General features: G+C 42.2%; 2 protein-coding genes across 5 annotated transcripts in view; both read right to left on the reverse strand.

The window, feature by feature from the left end:
- Window positions 1–502: 502 nt before the first annotated feature.
- LOC310939789 (rap guanine nucleotide exchange factor 1-like) lies at window positions 503–10798 on the reverse strand (the record flags this gene model as incomplete). The annotated part of the gene is given in 23 exon segments (XM_083904633.1): window positions 503–859; window positions 954–1094; window positions 1193–1290; window positions 1366–1467; window positions 2029–2107; window positions 2260–2354; window positions 4473–4557; window positions 4650–4835; window positions 5192–5277; window positions 5823–5944; window positions 6294–6369; window positions 6450–6561; window positions 6638–6690; window positions 7582–7805; window positions 7931–8077; window positions 8161–8289; window positions 8502–8571; window positions 8688–8793; window positions 9514–9752; window positions 9946–10102; window positions 10190–10401; window positions 10497–10636; window positions 10765–10798. Coding segments are annotated over 23 exon segments (2829 nt in total). The 3' UTR covers window positions 503–723.
- A 2323-nt stretch (window positions 10799–13121) lies between these two features.
- LOC310940033 (dynamin-1-like) overlaps window positions 13122–25386 on the reverse strand; it is a gene marked incomplete at both ends in the record, with an annotated part of 15712 nt that continues 3447 nt past the window's right edge. Inside the window, 19 exons of one of the 4 annotated variants that reach the window (XM_083904949.1) lie at window positions 13122–13182; window positions 18095–18262; window positions 18346–18500; window positions 18926–19012; window positions 19104–19271; window positions 19435–19446; window positions 20217–20328; window positions 20513–20622; window positions 20900–21013; window positions 21238–21249; window positions 21373–21424; window positions 21606–21676; window positions 21894–21980; window positions 22107–22245; window positions 22334–22401; window positions 22516–22651; window positions 22859–23001; window positions 24694–24854; window positions 25099–25190. In XM_083904949.1, the coding sequence (XP_083761075.1) occupies window positions 13122–13182; window positions 18095–18262; window positions 18346–18500; window positions 18926–19012; window positions 19104–19271; window positions 19435–19446; window positions 20217–20328; window positions 20513–20622; window positions 20900–21013; window positions 21238–21249; window positions 21373–21424; window positions 21606–21676; window positions 21894–21980; window positions 22107–22245; window positions 22334–22401; window positions 22516–22651; window positions 22859–23001; window positions 24694–24854; window positions 25099–25190 (1948 nt within the window). Of the gene's footprint in view, window positions 13183–15104; window positions 15127–18090; window positions 18263–18345; window positions 18501–18925; window positions 19013–19103; window positions 19272–19434; window positions 19447–20216; window positions 20329–20512; window positions 20623–20899; window positions 21014–21237; window positions 21250–21372; window positions 21425–21605; window positions 21677–21893; window positions 21981–22106; window positions 22246–22333; window positions 22402–22515; window positions 22652–22858; window positions 23002–24693; window positions 24855–25098; window positions 25191–25386 lie in introns of those variants that run through there. The other 3 variants (XM_083904946.1, XM_083904948.1, XM_083904947.1) reach the window with 3 other exon arrangements.

Consider the following 25386-nt stretch of genomic DNA (forward strand, 5'->3'; position numbering starts at 1 on the left):
TGAATGGGATATTAAAATCATCCAATTAACCAAATTATTCAAATCATATATTCTTTGTTCTCAGAATAAATGATGTTGTCTCATTTGGTTATTTACTTGATGAAATAATTTCTCTATGGTTTTTGGTTAACTTGTTCTGCTTCTGTTCATTTCCACAATAATAGTGTTCAGATGTTCAAAAATCAAACCCAGACCTTGTTTTTAATGTTATTTAAATAAAGCATCAGTCCAACATCTGAGGTCTCTGTCCAGAAGAGTGTAGTTCTTGGAACAGCTGAGATATACAGTAGAAACACAAGAACCAGGGGGAATAGAGGGGACTTTATTGGAATATTGCTTCAAATAAAACATTTCTGAGGGCAGACTGGAGAGGAGCACATGTCCATATGTACTACAGATTAGTATAAATTAATATCTGAATATTCCCAGCTAGCTCCAGTATAACTCTATCTGTCTGGCCTCAGTCCAGATTAGCAGAGTTAACACAATCATAGCCAGTTAAACTAGTATTTGAACAGATTAAAAAAGTAATTCTGTTTGTGTGTTTGCCCCAGATTAACTAGCGGCTCTCTAACCCAGTATTGAACTGACTTTATCTAAATGAGCAAGTTTGTCCATGTAATTCTTGGACCTTGATTATTGAATTCAAAGCTTTCCAGAGTAAGCCTTGTGATTATCCTCGTTAGTAGGTTAGTTTGTCACAGTTTAGTTTGTTTCAATCTGTTATCTCTGGTTGATTCTCTGGGCATTCCGTGGGCGGAGCCTGAGAGAGAGCTCCCACAATGCCTCCTCAGCCAGGTGATCGCTGAAGCCATTAAAGAACAAAATGATGTCATCATTGGGCTGCAGAGAGTAAGAACTGCAGAAAGACAGAGATGCAGGTGTTATTTCAAACAGGGAACACAGACATAACACCAAAGGATAGAGTACTGCTGGTACTGCAGCTGACTGACACTTGCTGGTAGCTCCTTAAAGTGTAGAGGATGTTAAACTGCTGCCACCGTTTAGAGAAGTTGACCTTTGAACCCTGTGATGTCATCAAGGTGTCGGGATTCCCCAGGTGGACAAAGGTCAAGTCCTGCAGGATCAAACCCCTAAACGGAGAGGTCAGAGAGGAGATACGGGTTTTACTGAGTAGCATACATGTATTGACCACAGGGGAGAGATTCGATATTTACTGTGCTATACATACAAGTAAGGTATACACGGAGGTTCCACTTCAGCCAGAGCTGCTCTGTATGCTCTGAATGAGGACGAGCTGTCAATCAAAGAGCTGAACTCCTCCAGAGCCTGAAAAAAAACAACATACATGACTCATCATGAACAGATTACCACCATTAAATCAATCATATTTTTTATACAGACCTCCGTTGTGTTCTTCTGCCAATCCAGGCGCCGTAGGGGGGCAGAGTCCAGCGCTGACAGGATGGCCAGGTAAGAGTTAAAATTGTTTAGCTTCCGTAGGTGCTGCACACAGGAGTATGTTACTGTAATGTCACTATTGCATCAGTCGTCATGTCACATACATTAGCATGCAGAGTATTAACATTCTCCATTATCCTAACTAATTTACTTGCAACTAATCCAGACTATCTAACCTCAACTAACCTTGTCTAGTCCTGATAAATTCCAACTATTCCTAACATTGACTAGTCATGTACCCTGCATAACCATAACTAATCCAAATTTTGTAATAAGGGGATAAATAAAGTACAACTTAACTTAACCTCAACTAACCTTCTCTAATCTTAACTCTCACTACTCCTAACATTGACTAACCTTGTATCCTTACTATCCATAACTAATCCAAACAACCTAAAGAAACCCTGACTAATTCCAATTAATCCTGACAAAGTAATCTTGATGAACTCTGTATTATCCTGAGTAAAACTGACTAACTAAACCCAGCAAACTCACTAATCCTAACTAACCCTGCCTTGCCACATAAATACTGACTAACTATTCCAGTCCAATCCTAACAAACCCTAACTGACAGTTACTACATTTCTCAATACAACTTCCTTCCACCTTCATGGTCTTCAGGAACTTCAGCAAAAGTTTTTCTCTGTCCTGAGGTTTGTCTTGAAGGATGATGACTGAACGAACCCTGAACACACACACACACACACACACACACACACACACACACACACACACACACACACAGAGAAGTACAATGAAGCGCAATGTCATCTCAAATACGTTTTGTTCAACTGTGAAAAGAGTGTTGTGTATCAGCAGTTTGTGTCAGTGTTTTACCAGAAGGACACACTGTTAAAATGTTGAGTGAACGCTGTCAGGTTTGGACTCTTCTCTTCATTCTGCTCTTTAGACCACATCAACACCTCTGGAAGCTAGACACAAGTGACAGACAGGTGGGGAACGGACATGTTAGTAACAGACGTGAGATACATCCAGGTGAGACAGACTTGCAAGGGGCAGAAAGATATAGAAGTTCTATATTTTACTATGTTTAAGGTGTGCTTTACATTGCATGAAGGACCACAAGGTTCCCCTGGCTGGAGAGGAGTCTGGGTACATTGCATTGACCACAAGATTCTCCAGGGGAACTGTCAAGGGTGTACCCCGCCTATCGCCCTATGTCAGCTGAGATAGGCACAGCACCCCCCACGACCCTCCGGTGGAAGATAAAGTGATAGATTATGGATGGATGGATGGAGGTTCTCAAGGCTGAAGGGGAGTCGTGGGCACATACACTACAGTTAGGCCCATAAATATTTGGACATTGACACAGTTCTCTTTATTTTGGCTCTATGCACCACTACAATGGATTTGAAATGAAACGAACAAGATATGCTTTAACTGCACACTTTCAGCTTTAATGTGAGGGTATTTACATCCAAATCAAGTGAACGGTGTAGGAATTAGAACACTTTATATATGTGCCTCCCACTTTTTAGAGGACCAAAAGTAATTGGACAATTGACTGAAAAGCTATTTCATGGACAATTGTGGGCTATGTCCTCATTATTTCATCTTCAATGACACAGGTAAAAGTTCTGGAGTTGATTCCAGGAGTGACATTTGCATTTTGAATCTGTTGCTGTTAACTTTCTATATGAGATCCATGGAGCTGTCACTGTCAGTGAAGAAGCCATCATTAGGCTGAAAAATCAAAACAAACCCATCAGAGAAATAGCAAAAACATTAGGTGTGGCCAAATCAACAGTTTGGAACATTATTAAAAAGAAAGAATGCACAGGTGAGCTCAGCAACACCAAAGGACCTGGAAGAACACAGAAAACCCACTGTGGTGGACGACAGAAGAATTATTTCCCTGGTGAAGAAAAAGTCCTTTACAACAGTTGGCCAGATCAAAAACACCAGACCAAACTGAAGGGAAAATGCCCCAAGAACAAGCAGGAACTGAAGACCGTGTCAGTAGAGGCCTGACACCAGGGATGAAACCCAGTGTCTGGTGATGTCTATGCCTTCCAGACTTCAGGCTGTAATTGACTGCAAAGGATTTGCAACCACGTATTAAACAATGAAAGTTTGATTTATGATTGTTTAGTTTGTCCAATTACTTTTGGTCCCCTAAAAAGTGGGAGGCACATATATAAAGTGTTCTAATTCCTACACCGTTCACTTGATTTGGATGTAAATACCCTCACATTAAAGCTGAAAGTGTGCAGTTAAAGCATATCTTGTTTGTTTCATTTCAAATCCATTGTAGTGGTGTATAGAGCCAAAATAAAGAGAACTGTGTCGATGTCCAAATATTTATGGGCCTAACTGTATATGTTTAAATGGAGGTCTGCAGGCCGTGCATGAACATTGCCAGGTATGGACTTCGGTTGACCAGAAAATGGACACATTGGTCAAGTAGCTGACCGTGTCCCTTTTATGACTTTGACCCGGAGTCAGACCCAGAGTCAGAAGACACTGTCGCTCGTGAAACACCTCCACAACGGACGTTATTCTTCTTCTGCGATTCAATGTACGCAACCGGATGTGCCCGGACTAGTGCCCTGAGCAGGACGATCTGCTGTTCAGGAGAACCGGTGTTTACGTAACCGGACCAGGTTTTTTCAGAGATCTCGCTGAGCCCGAGATTACAATAAAACACAGTGTTCTCAGCAGTGGCTGAACTGTTTGTTTTGAAACTTCAGGGCTTCGTAAACAAGGTAATGACGCAGATACACACTAAAAAACAGTGTTAATTGGAACTTCCGGTCTAGGTCCGCTATAAGAAGCGGGGGCCTTGCTGACGGAGAGTTAGAGCTTTTTGGAAATTTGTCTGGAGCTCTCCCAAGTGAACTGCAGTGCTCGGAATTGACACTTGACTTGTAACAGAATCAAGATCTCTTTGTTTGGTGAAAAGTCTTGTGTCAAGGAGTCTCCTTCTGCATCATCATCTGATCACCTGTTGTTCTCAAGAAGAAGGAAGTCTGACTAAACTACACAGACCTGATGACACAAACAGGAAGGTTGAGAAAAAATGTTTATACCTCAATCTTGTAGAACAGTTCAGAATCCATCAGAGTTAACTGTTCAGCTAAATCCTGACTCCTGAAGTCCAGAAGTGTTCCTGGTCTGAGGCACAACAGGAGACAAGTGACAGTTATAACTATACCAATAACAACTCAGCCTGTAGTGTCTTCATCCTGTCAGGTGTATTAGATTACCTGGCTGTCACGCCCCGAGCTGCAAGGGGGCGGAGTGACAGAGTGGAACCACTTAGCCATTTCTGCTCCATTTGAGACAGAATGGTGGAGCGCAACAGGTGAGCCAGTTCTAGCTCTCCACCAATCAGGAGCCTGAACACCATGTCTGTCAGCAGCAGCAGCAAATCCGATTCCAGCTCCATCACACTGCGCACGCAAAAAACACACACAGTACGTGAGCATATATACCAGAAAGACCAAATCCAACAACAGGTCTGTCACAGTCACATTATGGGGACTTGTCTTCCTTGTAGGGACAAAAAGCAAGTCCCCATAAAGTAATTGACTACATTTTAAGGTGAATATATGTTTTAAGGTTAGGTTGAGGGTAGGGTTAGGGTCAGGGTTAGGGTTAGGCTAGTAGTAATTATGGTTAAGGTTAGAATAAGTCTCCAGGAAATGAGTTTTTCATGACTTCAGGGGACATTGCATTGACTTTCCAAGTCAATGCAATGTCCCCTGAAGTCATGAAAAACTTGCATGTGTGTGTGTGCATGTGTTACCACAGCTCGTCCACCACTCTGACCAGCAGATGGAAAGTGTTTTTGGCAGCTTTCAGCTCTGCAGCTTCATGTCCATCGCATACATATCTGTACGTGTTGATGGTCAAAGATCTACACCAAACTCAAGCCTGACCACATACTATGATCAATACATCATTTTTCTCTCGATAGTCTCAGCAGAACCTGTTACTGGGACAAGCCTGAAGATCAGATGAGACACATTTGACCTGTAACATAAAGAACTTAATCATCTGCATACAGAGAGATTCTCTCGCCTGTTTGTTAGCACTCTCATCCTCCTCTGTTTTGTATTCTTGCCGCTTTCAAATCCACAATAACTGACTGTAAAAACTTGAAGTCCATGCATGAAGACTCATGATGTCATAGAGGTCACCATGTCCTACAGGGATGCAGCCTGAATGAATTACAAGAAAACTCAAAAAAGCACTCAGAGAGCACAGGCCTTGACCAAGGTCACTCAGTTTCCAACAATGTCAATAAACTCTCCTATCTCAGGACTTGTGATGCTCACAATCAGAAAAATTACCTCCTTGTTAGAGATAAAAGCACTGCTTTCTATTCATTACTGACGGGTCCTGCATGGTTCACTTAACACTATTACATTTTACTAGGGAGGATATCTGTGGTGTAGTTTTCTGATGACGTCACTTGGGCTGATGAAGGTCCTGTAGGTGGAGAGGAAGGCTTCACGATACAGGACCTGTTCTACACACACACACACACACACACACACACACACACACACACACAATATTAAGAATTACCTTGTGATTACAAAGTAGTATCTTTCAAATATATGGTGCTATATTATGAATAAGTTGTATAAAGCAGTGGTTCTCAACCATTTAGAGCCATGACCCACTGATTAGACGAGCATGTGACACTTATGAACTCAATATCCCCATCTAAGGCAAATCGAATCAATGGTACAAATACAGTAGTTTAATATAAAAAAGTCTTATTTGTACTGTATCTTATTTTGATTTTGATCTGTCGACCGCGACAAATTATCCCCAAAGTTGAGAAAGTTGTAGTATCTTATGAATAGAGTGTGATGGAGAAATTTGCAAAAAAGACTTACCAGTGCTGTCAGTCTGTATGGCATAGACCAATAGGATCTCAGGAGAGGCTGCCTTCACATCTGGACCTTCCTCCTCCTAAGACAGTGAGAGGTGAGATGTCAGGAAACAGGGAAACTGAAGATATTTAGGCGAGCAGTCCACTGTCTTGGTTATACCTCAGTCTTCATGGTAATTCTGTGGAGGATCTCCTGGTGGTTGGTGAGGAGCACCTCCTCCTGCTCATCCCTGCTCCTCAGGCCATGCTCTTCCCCTTGTTCTTGCTGCAAACTGCAGAAGAGAGAGCCATTACTGACTGTTTCTGTGTACAGTTGTGTTGTAGTTTGTTGATAAATGTATGTCTTACCGGTCTCTGCAATTTACTTGATTATTGGTGTCTTTGGCTGAATCCTCATGATCCTGTTAAAAAACATGAGCAGTTCACAGAAACTCTTCTTCTCCTTCTTTGTCACTTCCTACTACAATGAGTCCATGCTGACCTCTACAGGTTTAAGACAGGTTTGTTGAAATAAAGCATGGACAGATGTATGAAATGTATCCGTATGTGACCATACACTCTTAGAAATAAAAGTGTAGAACCATATAAGGTTCTTCGGCTTGTCCTCATAGGAGAACCCTTTTTGGTACCAGGTAGAACCTTTTTTTCCACCTGGAACCCTTAGTGTTACCAAGAACCCTTTTTAATTGTTTACAGTTTTGTTCCTTGTTTTTAACTGGTCTGTTAAGATTAAGAACCCTTTAAGGAATTGTTTACAGTTTTTGTCTTCTGTTTTTTTGTTGTTGCCTATATTTGTCTTATTTTTATCTTAACCTAATATGCACCTTATTTATATTCACTCTTATTTCTTTCCATGTACAGTTTTTATAATATTTTGTAATTGTTTATCTGTATACTGAGCTACTGGAACCCTGTTCTCTCCCCACTGTGGGATAAATAAAGCTATCGTATCTTATCTCTTATCTTAAAACCCTTAATTCAGGAAAGGGGTTTTAAAGGGTTCTCTGGATCAATGGTTCTTACTGGAACCATTAGTGATACCAAGAACCTTTAAAACCCCTTTCTTTGGGAAAGAGTTTTTCAGAAACAAATGGTTCCAGGTAGAACCTCAGCACTTGTAGAAGAACACTTTTGGAACCCTTATTTCTAAGAGTGTAGCTGTAAACAATGATCGGCTTTTGCTGTGGTGAGCCCACTAGCACAAAGCATCAGGTATGCAAAACTGAATTTTCGAACTAAACACTTTGAGTTGGTATCTCTTTGAGTTGCTAAGGTGAAACATCTACTGTTACCTGCTGTTTCTTCTTCGGTGGTAAAGCTGGAGCAGGTAAAACCTCAGGGGAGGGGCTGGAGTCTAAGTCAGGCGGTGACTGTGTGTCCGGGTGTGTGTCCTGGTAGGTGGTTTCCATCTCTTGCTGTTTGATGCTGTGATTCTGATTGAGGGTCTGAGGTGTCTGGTAGAAAATGGCTGCTGACTGAATGCTGTAGGACGAGCAGAACTGCAGGTACTGATGGACTGAAAACAGATGGGTGTAGAGAAAGAATTGATTTCCTGAGTATATCGTCATATCTGAACACCAGGACCAGGAGCTGTTTAGCATAGCTTAGTAAAAAAAAAAAAGTGCTGTTTTTACTACTAACTGTGTCGTGTCTTCTCAGGGAGAGGAGGAGGAGTCCCGCTGTGGGAGAGGGGGGAGGTCACTGGGTCATCAGGATCATCACAGTGGGGGGGGTCATAGGGTGTGAAGTCAAACTCAGAAGAAGGTTGGGCCTGAGAGCTGGTCATGCCTATGGTTTAGAGGTCAACAACAAACAGGTGAGACATACAGCAGAGACTGATGAAGACACAGGTCAGACTGGTTTTTTTTCACCTGCAGTGGGACATCGTCTTTTTTCTGGCAGGGCAGGAGGAAGTGACGAGGGCAATGGAAAAGCAGGGAGAGTTTCAGAGGAGGAGAGGTCCGTATGGAGGAACTCATAGTCTGGATCTGCCTCTGTGTCTGTACATACACCGAAAACACAGATGGTGTGTAAAACTGCATGCGTCTCCCCAGCAGGAGGCAGCAGTTTAACACATCACTGTAGACAGGAAGAGACAGCAAACACGGCTTCTCTTTTTTTTCTTTATGTCAACTGACAAGAAGTGATGTCACTCGTACTGCTGACTGGAATTGTGTGTGTGTGTGCTTGCATGTGTTTGTCAGAATGTTACCACAGTGTGTGTTTTCATCAGCTGAGTCTGCAGAAGAACATTTCTTAAAACAGTCGTCGTCCTCATATTCCTGGAACACACACACACACACACGGTTTTCAGACATTATGTTACCATGGCAACCATCTTACTTTGTGTGTGCCATTAAGTGTGCCATTGTGAGAGAGTGCGAATAAAAAGTGACACCTGTGTCTGTGTGTCATCTTCAGATTGTCGTATAAATGGTGCGACTATGGCGACCCTGCAGGGGGTGGGGCCCGACTGACGCCTTTTGGGAGGCAGAGCTGGAGGACTGAGATCGAAACAGAAAAAGGAACAGAAACAAACAAAAACAGAGACAGAAATGGGTTGATGTCCAAATTTAAAGGATCCAAAAAAGTCTCCCCTTTGATTTCACCTTTCCGGGTTACAATACAAACATGGCGGACTTTCTGTTGATATGTAATCGAGACACCTAAATTATACACACTGGTCCTTTAAATTCCATAAAAAAGGAAGCAAGAGCAGCTTGTCTTCTTCTTTCAGTTACTTCTTTTTTCTTCTACTTCCTGCTGTCAGTTTACAGCGAGACAGGAAGTGAGAGGCAAGGCCCATGTCTTCCTACTTCCTGTTTCAGGCACTGACCTATTTATGAAACACATGTTCTCTGCTCAGTCACATTTAAAAACACTCAACATTTGTTACTTTTTTACATTTGTGGAGGTAATGTGATGATGTCATCGGGCCATTTTAAATACAATAAGATCAGATGTAAACCAGCAGGTCCCGGTGAGAAAAACCCCCCAGATTTGTGAGCAAAAAAAAAAAAAGAAGCTGTGAAAGCAGTGCCTCACACAACCACACTCCAAAGAAAATCTGAATGATAATAAATAAACTGAATGAAGCACTTTCCTCCTCTTCTTAAACATGTTAATTAGCCTTGGTAAATAAAGACAACATAAGACTCAATATCCCTCTGCTCTGGTCTATGGGGGACAATATTTCTTCCACTAAAACAAGGATCAGGACTCACCTGAGTCCCTGAGAGAGGGGCACCTGGGGGAGTGGCATCTGAGGTTTTGGAGGAGGGGAAACCATTGGATCCTCACCTCCCCTCTCCATCCTCACTCCTTTCTTTTCCTCTACAGGAGATGCAGGAGTCCTGTGGGTCAGCATCTCCTGGTCAAACCTTCCCATTTGTCCAACATTAGTCTGGATTGGAGTCAACGGGGCAGAGCCCTCTTGTCTCTCTACAGTCAATCGAACCAGATCCTGATCGACATAACAGCACAAGGACAGGAAAAAAAAGTATGAGACAATTAGGGACAGGAGTTAAGAAGTCACATATAACACAAATATGGCAGGAGAAGAAGACAGGACTGGAAAAGACAGAAGAGGGCAAAATAACAAGATAGAACTGGATTGGGATTAGTGGGATGGGACAACATGGCATTTTTGTCCTCACTTTAACTCCATCCAACACAGCCCTGATCACCGTGGTAACGCTAGATGTTGACTCCTGGTTGTCATTGGAAACACCCTGTAGAATCACAAGATCTGCCCAGTGAATCAGCTCAGCCAGAGACTGGTAGAGCTGAGTTAGGCAGGTGGAGATGGTTTTACTGTAGACAGGACAAACAGAGACGAGTCAGAGCCAGGAGACAGGCGACTCTCTGATGACCACATCCAGGTCAAGCAGTGCAAGCTACCTTTTGTGGAGCTGTGGCTCCAGCTGGACCAGAGTCTGAACGGTCTCCAGAACTCCACTGGTGGCTCCACCCAGCAGAGCCCCCACCACAGACTGGTCCAGGACCAGTTTGTTTGCTCCAGGTCTGTCCACACCCAGTCTGTCCACCAGAGCTTTGAAGTACTGCAGAGAGCTGACAACTGCCCGCTGCTGGTCCAACAACACACACCCAGACTACACACAGAAACACACACAATCAGTTTGTGTGAAATCCATTCATCTTCTAAACGGTTGTGCGGTCAGTGTGTGTCTTTTTGTACACCTACTACCTTGTTTTGAAGTGTGTGCTCCTGCAACTTTAGATCAGGTGGTTTACTTCTTTGAGTAGGTTTGATTCGTTCAGTGCGTCTGATCCACTGTGGGTGGAGTTTACCCTTGAGCCTCATGGTAAGAGACACAAACTGAGAGGCTAAAAGAGAGGAAAGAGCCATCTTCGTCAGCATCACTAGGTTAAACAGGTAAATCTAAACTGACAGGAAGTCAGTGTGTCAGTCTGCGACTGACTACAGTTTGCTTGAAGGACAAGAGGACGCTTACCTGGCTTACTCTCAGCTTTGGTGGATGTCCACATTTGGGCAGACAGAAAGACAGAGGGCTGGTCACAGATCAGCAGAGCAACAGTTTAATCCTCTGTTATCATGTCAGTCTTACTCTCTCTGTGTTGGTGTCTACTTTCTTCTCTCCTTCCTGTATCTCACTCTCGCTCTCTCTCTCTCTCCTCTCTGTTTTGGTTAAATAAAACCTTCAGTATGGATGTGGAAGATGCTGCAGCAGCTCTACCCTCTGGTTGTAAGCAGGCATTACAGCTCAGACTTAATCATATCATTAGGGGAATCTAGAGAAACCTACGGTGGCCCTGAGGTGCAAAACATGAACGCAAATCACAAAACATAAACTCAAATCACAAAACACACACGCAAATCAAGAAACGCAAATGAAAAAATACAAACAAAAGCAGAAAACACTACTGCACAACGCCAATCCCCACTGGGCGCGTTACAGCAGCAGCGAGGTGACTTGGGAGCCAACGGTATTCACGGGAAGATCGCGCGATAGAGACAATAATTCCAGGAATTTAGCGCATTGTGACGTCCCAATGAGTGCGGAGGTCAAAATCGCGTTTTTTATCTCCTGTACTTAGACTGAGGAGGACCACAAAAACATGAGTGAGTCATCTTTTTTTCACACTTTGCCAACAGATAGGGCCTCCAGAGTCCCAAATATAAGGATTTAAATGATTAAAAAGTTGATTTTGCATAATATGTCCCCTTTAAAACATTAACTCAAAACAGAAGAAGTAATGTTTTTGTGTTTTCTGCTTTTGTGTTGCGATTTTTGATTTGCGTTTGTGTTTTTGTGTTTGTGTTTTGTGATTTGCGTTTGTGTTTTACACCTCAGGGCCACCGTAGAAACCAGCACAAAATATTTATTACCCGAGTGCTTACAGAATCAAAAGTCTACTAATTTATTATATTATATGTCACCATTCCAGCTTCTCTACACCCCGTTTGACAATCCTTGAATGAGTGCAGTTAATTAATGATTTGTGAATGTCACAAAACAAACACTCCAAACTCATCATCTTCATTCACACAAACTTTATTCATGTCCACTGTTGCCCCTGATCACATGACACAAAGGTACACAACACAGCTACATACATCCACACAGTGTAACACACCCACATACACACATACATTTCAGTCTGGGCCGCTGCATATTTCAGTTTAATAGATCTGTATATGTTGCTCAGATATGGTACATTAAAATCTTCATACATTTACAGTAACACCACGGAGTGAACTATCCACAATCACAGGAGTGTGTGTGAGGCCGAGCTGCATTCAACCCCATGCTGCAGAACCACCTGTGCAACACTTTATTGTTTAATACAGAATGTTCAAAATTATAGTTCACAGTTTTAAGACAGAACTGAACGGTCATGCTGACACTGATCTGAACACCAGGACAATTTACAGATACAAACGCACTTTGGTGACACGCCTTGTGTTGAGTGCAGCTCAGAGCTCAACTAACTCTATAGACAAAACAACATACTAAGTCATTAAGTCATATATATATGTATATATATGTATATGTGTGTGTAGAATTTGTAGACAATTATATAAGAAATTACATGTCACAAAACCTCTGCAATGCTGGTTTCAAAACCAGTTGGTTTTTAAAGAACCAGTTACAACCAGTCAAAACTAGTGTGAAATATTAAGCAAGAGTGTGCACCACTTAGGACCAGTTGAAACTAGAATGTACTAGTCAGACCTAGTGTAAACCAACTAGTGTGAACCAGGAACAGTTAAGGGTATAGCTTTGAACCAGTTCAAACTAGTGCCATAATAACAACTGCAGATAATAAATAAATCAATAAATACATCATTTAAAACAAAATGCAAACTTTACACTGTAAAGAAAAGTTCAGCATTGATCAAAACACAACTCAGTTACTTAACTCCAGTTTGGGACGCAAACAGCAAGCTAACAGGCTAACAGGCTGATCCCAGAGCAGCCTGAACATCCAGAGGAGTGAGACATTTTCCTGTCTGTGCCATCTCAGGAGTCTTCGGCAGATCTTTTTTAAACCTGATGATCGCATGAATCTGCTGCGACTGTTTTGATGCAGTATGGCAGACAGTGTGAGGGGGCAGACAGACAGGAAGTTACCTGTCTCACCCTCATGACAGCTCATGGACAGCTAGACAACATATTTATACACTCAATATTGCAATAGTACTTTGCTGATCATTTGCTATATACATTTAAAATGTGCTGATAATCAATATCATCATCATTATTATTACTTGTAAGGTTCACAGTAACAGAACAGCAGAGATCAGTATAACAGTTCAGTAGAGACAGAAACAAACACTTGGCTCAGGTTAACCTTCAATAGAAGACTGTGGGCTCTCTCCGTGGGCGGGGCTACCTTTATTGGGACGACTGGGAACAAAGGACACAGAATGATCATGAAGAAAAAGAAAACAAGTAAAACTTGTAGGAACAAAAGTCATGTAATTTAACAAACAGTACTCTTCTTGCACCAATAGAAACCAGTTAGAGACAGCAGCCACAGAAAGAGAAGTCCACACCACATTAGTGGTCTGATGATCCAGTTAGACCCAAATAAAACGTGTAAAAACTGGTGGGAACCAGGTGGAACCAGTAAAAAGTGGCTGAAATGTGTCTAATAGTGCATTCACACCAAATGCCACATGAGTTTTTCTTCATTTCATAACAATGTTCAGACCAGGTGGTGTCAATCGCATGACCAGAAAGCATTGTTCACATCAGTCACTCAAATTGAAATAGTTTAATTGTGTCACTAGCTATAAGCTTTTGTTTACACTATAGTTAGCTCTAGCATTAAAGCTCTCATAGAGTGGTCCTGTTGCACATATATGTTAGTTATGAGGTCTACTTACATACATTAACTTGTTTTCATGGTCAAAAACCTCCTAGCTGCTGTAAACGAGCCGATAGAAATCTCTCCTTACTGACGCTGTCCTCAGCCGCTGTGTTTCAGACTGAAATCTCACACCCAGAAGACAGACTGTGTTGTGATTGGCCAGCCAGCATAGAGTCTTCCCAACTATCTTGTGATTGGGCAATACCCCGGAAGTGACATAATTAGCACACCAGCTCTCAGAAGCGCAGCTCCCCCCTCTGGAACGGTGGATGCAATGCTCCTCATTATCAAAACATTGTTTTAACACAACTACTTTGTGTTCAGTGAGAATGCACCTTTACGGAAGCATATTGCTGCCACACATACAAAAAAAGTGGGTTGCTCAGTATTACGTTATAACAAGAAACTATTAAGTCTATAACGAGAAACTGTCATGCTATTTTGAGATAAGATGTTTTAACGAGAAAACAACTTATCTCGAAATAACGTGATAGTTTCTCGTTATAACGAGAAAACCTATTATTATATATATTATTATATCTCGTTATAATGTAATAGTTTCTCGAAATAACGTGATAGTTTCTCGTTATAACTGTGATACTGAGCACTCTACATAATCGGAACTTGGTAGAACCAAACGGACCATGCATATCAAGCTAGAACTACTCAGAAAGTAGTTTGTTGGAACAACTTAGAATCAAAAGGTATTGACTATATGTACTGTATATAACTAATACATCATATACTCCACACACCACAATATTTGCTGACAGTTTCTGTTTCTGTGATGTCATTCGTGGAGGAGGGTCTTCCAATACAAGTTATTGCCCCCTCACATCCCTCACATGGAGCTGAAACCAGCAGTTAATGTCCACTGTCTGTCTGAACACGCCTGTGAACCTGTTTCAGCACAACTGTGGCACTTGTGCATCAGGTGCCTGAAATGTGGATGATTAGGTCAGTGCAGCAGAAGGTGCCGATGAAACTTAAGTGTCCTAGCTCTTCAGCGGGAGACCAGCTGTATCTCCGCTAATGTGCGTGATAAAACGTGTGGAGTCTGTGCTTAGAACTTGTGTTAAACCAGCATAAATATTTTCAATCTACTCTCTCTCCCTCTCTGTGTGTGAGTGTATGTATGTGTGTGTCAGAGGGAGGAGTCAGAGGGAGGAGTCAGAGGCTGGTCTGGAGGATCATGATGGATATGCAGGAGCTCTCCGACTGGAGACAACACAATAAATGAAAACAACAGAGAAAAAGTGAGGAACAGCGACAGAGAGAGATAACAAACAGACAGTCAGAACCAGGTTGATGGAGCTGTCAATCATACGGCTCGCTAAAATGCTGTGAGAGTGGGTGGGGATGGCGATCTCATTGAGCAACACACACACACACACACAAATAGTTGGTGGAAGACAGTGACATCACACAGACATGTGACGTACCATTGGTGAACTCCTCACTGGTCACTGATAGAGATTCTGAAAAAATAACCATATATGGTCAGTGGTCAAGGGGCAGAGCTACCTGCTCTGATATTGACACACCTGAGAGATTCTGTCTTTGCCCTGTGGTACTGTTAGAACAGGATCACACAAACAGAAAGACAGGCATACAAACAGATTGACAGACATAAAAGCAGAGACACAGGAAGAGGGGAAAGAGAGAGACAGAAAATACAGATATGGAGCTTTTTTCCACTATACAGTTCCAGCTCGGCTCAGCTCCGTTCGACTCGACTTGTTTTTTTGTTTTTCCGCTAGGCACAGTACCTGGTACTTTTTTTAGTAGTCCAAGTCAGCTGAGCTGATACGAAAATGTAACGTCGACAGACTGCTGGCCAGTGACTGGCAGAGAGTGTTGTCACTTGAAGAGTCACAAGCGCGACGTCCGGCACAGGAATCAAATCGAACAATGTAGATCAACTATAGATCAGTTAAATTGGACATATTGTACCCTATTTCTCCAAGTCAACCTACTTCCCTGGTGTCCTAATGAACATGTCTGTGACATGCTTTGGTCAAAATACCATAAGGAACACTCTGTTTAGTAGTATCTCTTTAGGTCCACCTTAAAAAAATGTAACACGAAACTTAATGGACAGGAAATGACATCAGCCACAGAGGCTACTGGGAGCTAACAGCAGTTAGCATTTGGAAAAGTGATCATTTGCAGGCTCTAGCAGGCACATTGCTGTCATATATAACATGTATCCACTGGACAGATAAATCCTCTGAGGCTGGAAGTTTGTGTAGAACTCTGTGCTGCACTGTGGAGCCAAGAATAGAACTTAGGACTTAGGACATAGGAATTTGAGGACTTCCGGTTTTCAGATACCGTTGCCCTCGCCAGCACTCTTGTGTGTTTTATGGACACGCGAAGCTCCACGAGACAACAATTCCAGGAATTTAGCGCATTGTGACGTCCCAGTGAGTGCGGAAGTCAACATCACGTATTTTATCTCCTGTACTTAGATTGAGGAGGACCACAAAAACATGAGTGAGTCATAATTTTTCACACTTTGCCGACTGAGCGGGCCTCCAGAGTCCCAAATGATTAAATGATTAAAAAGTTGATTTTGCATAATATGTCCCCTTTAAAACATGCGTTAATCTCCAACATTTAGCAAGGACATTTTGACTATCTCAATATTTAACAGAGGAGTCTGATGTATTACAAAAGTACTGCCAAAAGCTTGTGATCATGAGCTGAAGCACAACGCGTTCATCCGTATTTTAGTTCATTGTCTGTAAAACAGAGTCCGGTCATGCAGGCTTTTCTCGTCACTATTTTGTGTTTGTGTCGCGTATAAAATAACGTTTCATGCAGTCGTGCTGAGCTGACCCCACCCACATTGAGGACGTGCTATAGTAATGGAAAACGACGTGCCTGATACTAAACAGAGTAGAGTAGAGCCGAGCTGTTCTAGAACTGTATAGTGGAAAAGTGCCATTAGAGACAATGGCAGAAAGACAGACAAGGACACAGGAAGAAGGAGAGAGAGATACAAGGACTAACAGGACAGAAAAACAGACAGACATGGCTCCAGGTGAAGGTGGATGTACAGGTGGTGACAGTTCGTTTGTATCTGAGAGTCCAGTACAGGTTATTCAGTGTGTAGTTAGCCTAGTTCAGCATAAAGACAGAAAGTAAGTAGAAGCTGTTTGCCTAACTCAATCTAAAGTCCATGTAAAGGTATGAATATTACTTCTTTGACTACTACTTTGTCACCCCACAGGGAAATGTGTTAGTAACCATATTATACCCTATTTCTATAAGTTAACCTAGTTCCCTGGTGTCCTAATGTCTGTGTCAAAATACCTTAAGGATGAAGCACCATAGCAGTTCAATCACCCTGCCAAAACAGCCCTGAACGCTCTGTTTTGAGTGTCTGTCTCTTTAAATGCAAATGAGACACAGGAAACTACGTCAGTGTCACTGAGGCTCCGGCAGCTAACAGCAGTTAGCATTTGGAAAGGCCATCATTTGCCAACTCTAGCCAGCACATTGCCATCATATATAAAATGTACAGTAAATCCCCTGAGGCTGGAAGTTTGTGTAGAACTCTGTGCTGCACTGTGGAGCCAAGAATAGAACACCTAGCTTCACTTCAGCTCTTCTGGATACTATTGCCCTCACCTGCACTCTCACGTTTTTTAGGGACAAAGCGGAGCTCCGCAAGACAAGAATTCCAGGTTCCAAGTTGATTTTGCATAATATGTCTCCTTTAAATCATGTCAAATTCTGCTTCATTCTCTGCTCTGAGAATGTGGGGGTGTGGCCACTGCAGCTGTTTACAGTTTTTCTGCTAAACAAAGCTAACCTCCCATAAGACCCAGAGAGGAACCTGGGGTTTTTCCTAAATGAGGGACTGTTCCTTGATGTAGAGTCTGAGGATGAGGAGAAAAAGAATGAGCGGGGGGGAGGGGTAAGAAGAAAGAAAGACAGACAGACCAGTCTTTCTTTTCCATGTCTGTGCGGGTTGTTTGTGGATCGCTGCTTTTTTGTCTACAGCACCAACAAAGAAGAAACTCTGATCACAACACACTTCCTCTTCTTCTTACAAAACAATAACACTTCTCCTGCCTCCACTTTGATTAAATCACATGTTACTGATCATCTGATAAATCATGGTCTCAGTTACAGAAGCAGCAAAAACAGACAACTGTGGGACATTTTGGTTTGTCCACACTCAACTGAAAACATCTGCAACCACAGTAATGATGCATTCAGTTCAGATTACATGTGATTACAATGTAATTACAATGTAAAGAAGCTGTTGTTCATGACAACAGTTAAGATACATTATCTCTGTATGTTAACATTAACAAGTAGTAACTTTGATAAAAACTTTACTTTCAATACCTGATGAAAGTGAAGTTTTGACCTGGTTTTCATGTTCATAACAAATCAACACAGTGAACACATTCTGCATGATTGTGTAATTACCTGGGAACTCCAGGTGGGGGTGCTCTGTTGGGCCGGGAAGGGACAGAGGGGGGTCCAGGGTCAGGTGACACTGCGGGACGTGATGGGGGCCCAGGGGCTGCACGTCCACCTGGACGAGGAGGTCCAGGAGGGGCCCGACGCTGGGGAGTGGGGCTGGACATGGGAGACCTATAAAGAGAGAGAACAACTCTGTGATGCTGAACACACAGGACTATACTATACCTGTATACCAGTTGTTGTTGCTAGGTTACCTGCGCCCTGATGGCATCCCCGTCACCTGCAGCCACGAGTCATCGACAGGCGGAGGCATCGTTGTGGTGATGGTGGTGGTGCTGATGTCACTGATGATACTGAGGCCTTCACGCAGAGCGTGGTACATCTTCAACATCTCATCACGGTGCTGAGCCTGGGCAAGAGCAGAGAGAGATGGTTCATCAGAACCTTCAATGTTTCATCTCTGAGGACAAACATGTTCAAATCTGCATACAGAACCTATAGGTGGGGGACAGGCTTTCTATGTCTGGTTTGATCAACCCAAAGCCAAAACTTCTGGGACAAATCAGGGTCGTGCGCATTGTCTAACTGCAACTCACATTACTCATCACACTGTAATGAGTCAATGGTGAATGGAAAAAGAAAGTCTTGGCCTGATTACACAAGATTCCCCAAAATATTGGCCACTGTCCCAGAGGTTAGTTTGTTTTTAACCGAATAATAGGTGGGTTATCTGCAGGTACACCTCGCTGGACAATATGATTCAGGTATTATTACTACTGCTGAAGTCAATAAACCTGATGAATAAATCATATTCCTGTCCACCTGTCTTCTCACCTGTTCCTGAGACTCTTCCATCAGTGAGTTTTGGTCTCCACAGGAGTAAAGATGAGCCAGTAGGTCAGAATGGATGAACTCCTTTGTCTGAGGAGCAAGAGAAGTCACATGACTCGTTTCATGACCTCACATCAGTTGTGTATCCGTGTTTGAGTGTGTGCGTGCGCGTGTGCCATACGTTGTTGACCATCAGGTGCATGATGGTCTTGGGGATCAAGTCTCTGACTGTGCGGTGGATGATTGACAGGTATGAGTCCACCAGGTTTCTGACGATTTCCACCTGTCGTTCCAGTTGAGGGTCCATACTGTGGATCTGGCCATCACCACTTGACTCCTCCACCTCCACCTGAATCAAAATGGAGAAGTTAAAACAATGCGGTACCTAGAAGTACCTAGTGTACACTGATCAATAATATATATATATATAAAAAACTATGAGTAAATCCAAACGAGCAAGTTGTCGATCTACATAAAATGTACTTTCTGAGGAAAAACGTTAATAGACTCACCTTCTCTTTGTCCTGCAGGAGGCGCAATACAGGAAAAAAAATACAGTACAGTCAACAATACATAACACTGTTAAGTAAACAGAGTACACACACTCATTACACAACACACTACACTCTTAGAAATAACATTTCTAATTAGAACCATATAAGGTTCTTCGGCTTGTCCTCATAGGAGACCCCTTTTTTGGCTTCAGGTAGAACCTTTTTATAAAAGTTCCACCTGGAACCTTTATAAAAAGGTTCTTACTGGAACCATTAGTGTTACCAAGAACCCTTGAAAAAGCCTTTCTTCGTGAAAGGGTTTTTCAGGAGCAAATGGTTCCAGGTAGAACCTCAGCCCTTATAGAAGAACACTTTTGGAACCCTTATTTCTAAGAGTGTATAAAATGCACACTGGACAGGTCAGGACACACTGTTAAGTGGTGATTCCCAAACAAAGGGTCCTTACAAGTTTGAGACTTCCCAAACTTGTAGTTACAATTCATGCAACACATACAGTATATTGAAGTTGTACATTTATGTACATTTATTCATATATTATGCACAAAGTTGCTCTTGTCACAATTTATATTATGATTTGGCTCACAATAGTTTGCCATCTTTAAAAAGTATGTCTCCATACAGAAAGTTTGGGAAACATTGCTGTACAACAACACTGTACAATGTAGGCTGACAAAAAACTATAAAGAACACACTGTAAATGTACTCTACTTAATACAATACATGTGTTACATAATAGAGTAACAATGATATCATAAACATAATAAAGGAATTAATTGTACCACGTTGCGTTCAGGATACACTCCAGCTCGTAGGAAAGACGCCTTCCAGCTGTCCACCTCCTCCTGAGACTCACTGGCCAGCTCTAGCTGACGGTAGTCCTTGTACACATTCCTAGAACATCAATTATTTTCACTTTATGACATGTTCAATATGATTTAGCTGATACGTGCAGTACATAATAAAACACAATATCATCTGCATAGACTCAAAGCATGGCAGTTTGACCTTTAACTATTAAACCACTCACTCTGTTATGATGTCGATACTGTCATTATAAAAGGTCGATTACACATACCTTTGTTCAGTGTTGAACAGAGCAAAGATATGTTTGCTGGACATGAAGCTTTTCTCGATGTCCTTCAGTTTCAGGTTGTCCACAGGCAGCATATACTTCTTCTCTTTCTCCTGCAATGGGCAACAACAGCAAGTCAATAACACCACAGTAAGAACTGCGGACAGGTTAAGTTAAGATGGTGAATATCTGAAAGCAGCAGAGAGAGTTACCAAAATGTTTTAACACAAAGCATGTTCTTCATAACACTCCTGAACTGTTAATAAAAAATGAAGTGCACATGTCCTATACAGTGAGGAAAACAAGGGTTCAGCACACTTTCCATGGATGTACAGCAGTGAGTCATGTGACATAATGGAAGGTCATTAGGTGGACATGTGTGAGCGTTACCTCATCGTCTTTGTACCACGACAGGGTCTCCGCCGTCAGGACAAACCAGTACTCTTTGGCTCCGCCCTTCATGATGCTGATGTTGTTGATGGTGAGCCAACCTTTACGGATCACCTGCACACACCAGGTGAATCATGGTGTCGTCAAATATAATAATACTGTGACATAAAAGTCAGCTAATAGTTGGTGTTTTTATTATTATTATTATTTCATTTTTTTAAATATATATATATATACGTATATACATATATACGTACATATATATCAAAAATAGTTGATGTTACTGTTGGACCACTTTCAACCAGTTTACTGAATGACACACACACAGAATCACTCACCATGATCTCGTCCTAGTTGCAATGGCAACAGGGAAGCAGGGGAGAGGATGGAGAGACAGGGTGAGGAGATAAGGGAGAAATATGAAGGAGGACACTTCTCAAACCGCCCCCCCCCCCCCCTTTTAGGTTACTCACCTGGTTTCCTGCGGCTTTCTTCTTGTTCATCTGACTGCTCTTCTGCTGAGCACTGACACAGATCAAATACATAAATCAACAATGTTACTGCATTTTATTCAGGGATTTTTTAAGGGATTACTATGAGTAGTAATTTTACCTCAACCTGAGTATGTGCTTTACATGTGCTTGTTTACAAACAAGTACTCCCCCCAACTCACCCCCACAAACACAAACTGATGTGTTTTTCTTACTTTGCAAAGCCGATGAAGTCTTCATGGTTCGTGTTCATGTAGGCCAACTCAATGTCAATGAGCAGTATCACCTGAGGACACACACACACGCACGCACGCACGCACACACACACACACACACACACGCACACGCACACGCACACGCACACGCACACGCACACGCACATGCACACGCACACGCACACGCACACACACACACACACACACACAGACAGCCAGGTTAGCAGCAGGCAGGTAACTGCTAACCAGAGCGAACCTGACTGAGTGAGTCGGGGTCATGTGACCCACCTGGTCTTTGGTGCGGCTCTCTCGGTCTCTGATATGCTGAGTGACGATTCTCTCCATCTCCTCTCTCAGCATCGGATATTGAGCCAGCTGCAGCCACAGGAAGAGAGACACAGAGATCCAGGTTCAGACTTCAATGTAACATAAGTCTGTTTATGAGAAATAAACCCTTAATACTTAAGACTGAAGGGTGCAGCAGGAGTAGTAGTAAATTACCTTCTGTGTGCACTGTCTGACTGTGTTGACCAGCTCATTTATCACCATGTCAACACATTTCTGACACGGCTCTTTGATCTGAGCGATCAGACGCTTCACGATCGTCTCGAACGCCATGTCAGGTGTGAACAAGCCCGTCCTGAACAGAAACACAGGTACATATATAGTACCTGGACGCAGCCGGTCAAACATTTACATATTCGTATTTGCCAGGACTACAGACTCACCTGATTCCATGGATGTTCTTGATGGCATAGCTGATCTCTTTACGAAGAGTTTTCTCATCACTCTCCAACTACGTGCACACACAGTGACACACATTAACACATTCAGAACTCATTTAAACGCAATTCTGTGGTTATGGTCACATAGAGCTGACACGCCAACATGTCTGCTGTGTGTGCGCTACCTTGACCATTTCGAATGGGAAGCGTTCGTGAAAGATCCTGTTGATTTTTGCTCCTCCTGACAGCTCATAGGTGTCAACCTGATCTCCAGATCCTTCGATCCGCTTCTCAAAGTCCACGGCAAACTGCTGCACCATCCTGACACACACACACACACAGTGTATTAGTATGTATATTAACGGGTATTGAAATATGTATTCAAGTTCATTTATGTGTGTTATTGTAAATTAGTATGTGTATTACTGTGTATTATTGTGTAATTGTATATGTATTGCTGTGTATTAATATTATTTAGTCCATAATATTGTGTTTTAAAGACTGTTACTGTGTAGTTGGAGTACTGACTGCAGCAGGGCCTTGGTCTTGCGACTCGGATCATCTGGTCTAAAGTTCTTGTACTCCTCCACCTCCTTCTCAATGGACAGCAGCTGGCTTTGCATTTTGCTGCGGAACGCTGGCAAAGTGTCCCGGATGTGGTTGGTCAGTTGCTAGGAGAGTGGAGAATAAATGCTCTGTTACAGTGATTATTACTGTGAATTAGTCATAATTATGGGGGCTCTTGAATCACGCCCTTGTGACAAATAGTTTTGTTAAATTGAATTGACAACAGAGGAAGCAGAGCACCAGTGTGAAGAAGAGAAGAACAGTGTCTGAAGGAGTTTTTCTTTCAGTTCAGTTCTGAGCCAGATACATGTTGACGACATCACAACAAGGTGGTTCAGGCTCAGGGTTGTGGCTAATGTTACAACTAATGGAACCTGGTAGTAATTTGAATGCCATGTAGAGGACCTATAGCGGACATTCTGAGGACCATTAGATCTTTAGAGCATTGGTTCTCAAAGTGCGGCCCGGTTGCCAATGGCGGCCCGCAGAAACATTTCTGGCGGCCCGCAATTAATTACAGTTGATAGTTTAAATCCAGGAGCTACTAAGCTTGTTAAATGTTTATTGGACATTACTGGATACAGACCAATAAGTGTAAACTGTAGAACTGTAATCTGGTCATTAAAATGATTACAAATGGGATTTATTTCTGGGTTTTTTTCCCTTTTTTTTTCCTTTGGCGGCCCTCAGTCCACTGTTGGGTTCCTAAATTGGCCCTCAGGTATCAACACTTTGAGAACCCCTGCTTTAGAGGATCATCAGAAGGATCCATCTGAAGATCTGTCGTTCAGAAGGACAGACAATAAAAGGATTTCCAATGTGTGCACTAGGGCTGTAACGATACACAAACTCACGATTCGATTTGTATCACGATTTTTGACCCACGATTCGATACATTCCACAATTTTTTTTTAATTTAAAAAACATTTTATTTGAACAACATTTACTTATATAGCAACTTAATGTAACATTTAATAACAATATTTTGGAACACTGTGAACAGATTTGAACATAAATAAATAAATAAATAACCAAAGATTTCTCTCTTTTCTGTAACAAAATAATACTGTTGAAAAATACAAAGTAAATGATCAATCAGACTGGGATTCGTCCCCAAAGCATGCTGGGAAGTGTAGTTCTTCATCAGAAGCAGTTTTGTTCCAGTGGAAATAACTTGTTTTGATAAACAGCAAAGGTAAGACAACATTTCCGCTTGTGTTTCTTGAAAGTCAGTTGTTTTTTTGCTTATATTTTGGGGCTGGATCCGTGAATCTTGTTCATAGAATGATAATGATGGTACCGTTAGAATCTGTGAAATCTCTGCTGTTTACATAATCACGCTGACGCTCCGGTGCCGCTTTTCAATGTGTGCGCTGTAACGGGTTTTTTCCGCTCCTGCGGGTTTGATCCATCAGTGTTTTAACAGTGTTTGGTGAACATAAGAATGGTTTATATGATTTTTGACCTTTCTGTGGGTATGCAGCATGTCTGTGTTTGTTAAGGTGAGACATGGTTTTGTGACGATTTTGTCGCTGCGTCTGACGCTGCCCCAGGTAACGCGTTAATGATGACTGTAATTAATTAATCACAATTAAAGCGATAATTTGACACCCCTAATAAAAATAAGTTTGGTAGCACTAACAGCTCATATCATGTGGCTGACTGGAAAAATAACTGGGAGTTAGAAAGGGCGATCTAAGAAAAACAGAATCGCGAGACAGGTTCGTGGCTCTGAGTATCGCGATTTCGATTTCGATTCGCATATCGTTACAGCCCTAGTGTGCACGCGTGGTTACCTGGTTGAGGGTTTTCTGAAGGTAGGCGGTGCCCATGCGGTCAGCCAGGTGTCTGTATCCCGGGTGAGACAAGAAGAACTTCCTCTCAGCTTGAAGAGCAGCAGTGATGTCTTTCTTCCCATCGATGTCCTTCTGACTGCGATTCACCACCCCAATGTAACCTGACACAGTCAAAGTGGGGTATCATTCTTATCATTGTACACCAGCATATATGACCTGTTTCATTGGTTGAGAACATTGAGTACTGATCTTGAGTGGGTGTTTCTTTACATTATGAATGGATTTGTCTCTTAATGTCAACCCAGACACCTTCCTATTGTTAGAGGGCAAGTTTAAGAGGGCCCCAGAAGCCAGGTTTTCATATCAGAAAGAGGAGAACATTTGGTATAAAAGCTTTTTGTGTACCTCTACGGAGCGGAAGCAGTTTATTCTCCAGGATATCTCTGGCATCGGTTCCTTCATCCATCAGATCCAGTTTGGTGATCACACCAATGGTCCTCAGACCTTAACACACAAGATACATAATAAAGAAATATAAATATATAGGGAAGTATAGAGGATGTAGAAGGCACATGATGTAAGAGATGAAGGATTTGGGAAGTGTAGAGAGTTTTTGATGATACTGAGTATAAAGAATATGTAGAAATTCATAGACCAAGAGGATGTAGAAGCTGTAGAAGATGTAGGAGATGT

This window comes from Microchirus variegatus (assembly GCF_963457635.1).
Source record: "Microchirus variegatus genome assembly, chromosome: 18".
In the NCBI taxonomy this organism is placed as follows: Eukaryota; Metazoa; Chordata; class Actinopteri; order Pleuronectiformes; family Soleidae; genus Microchirus; species Microchirus variegatus.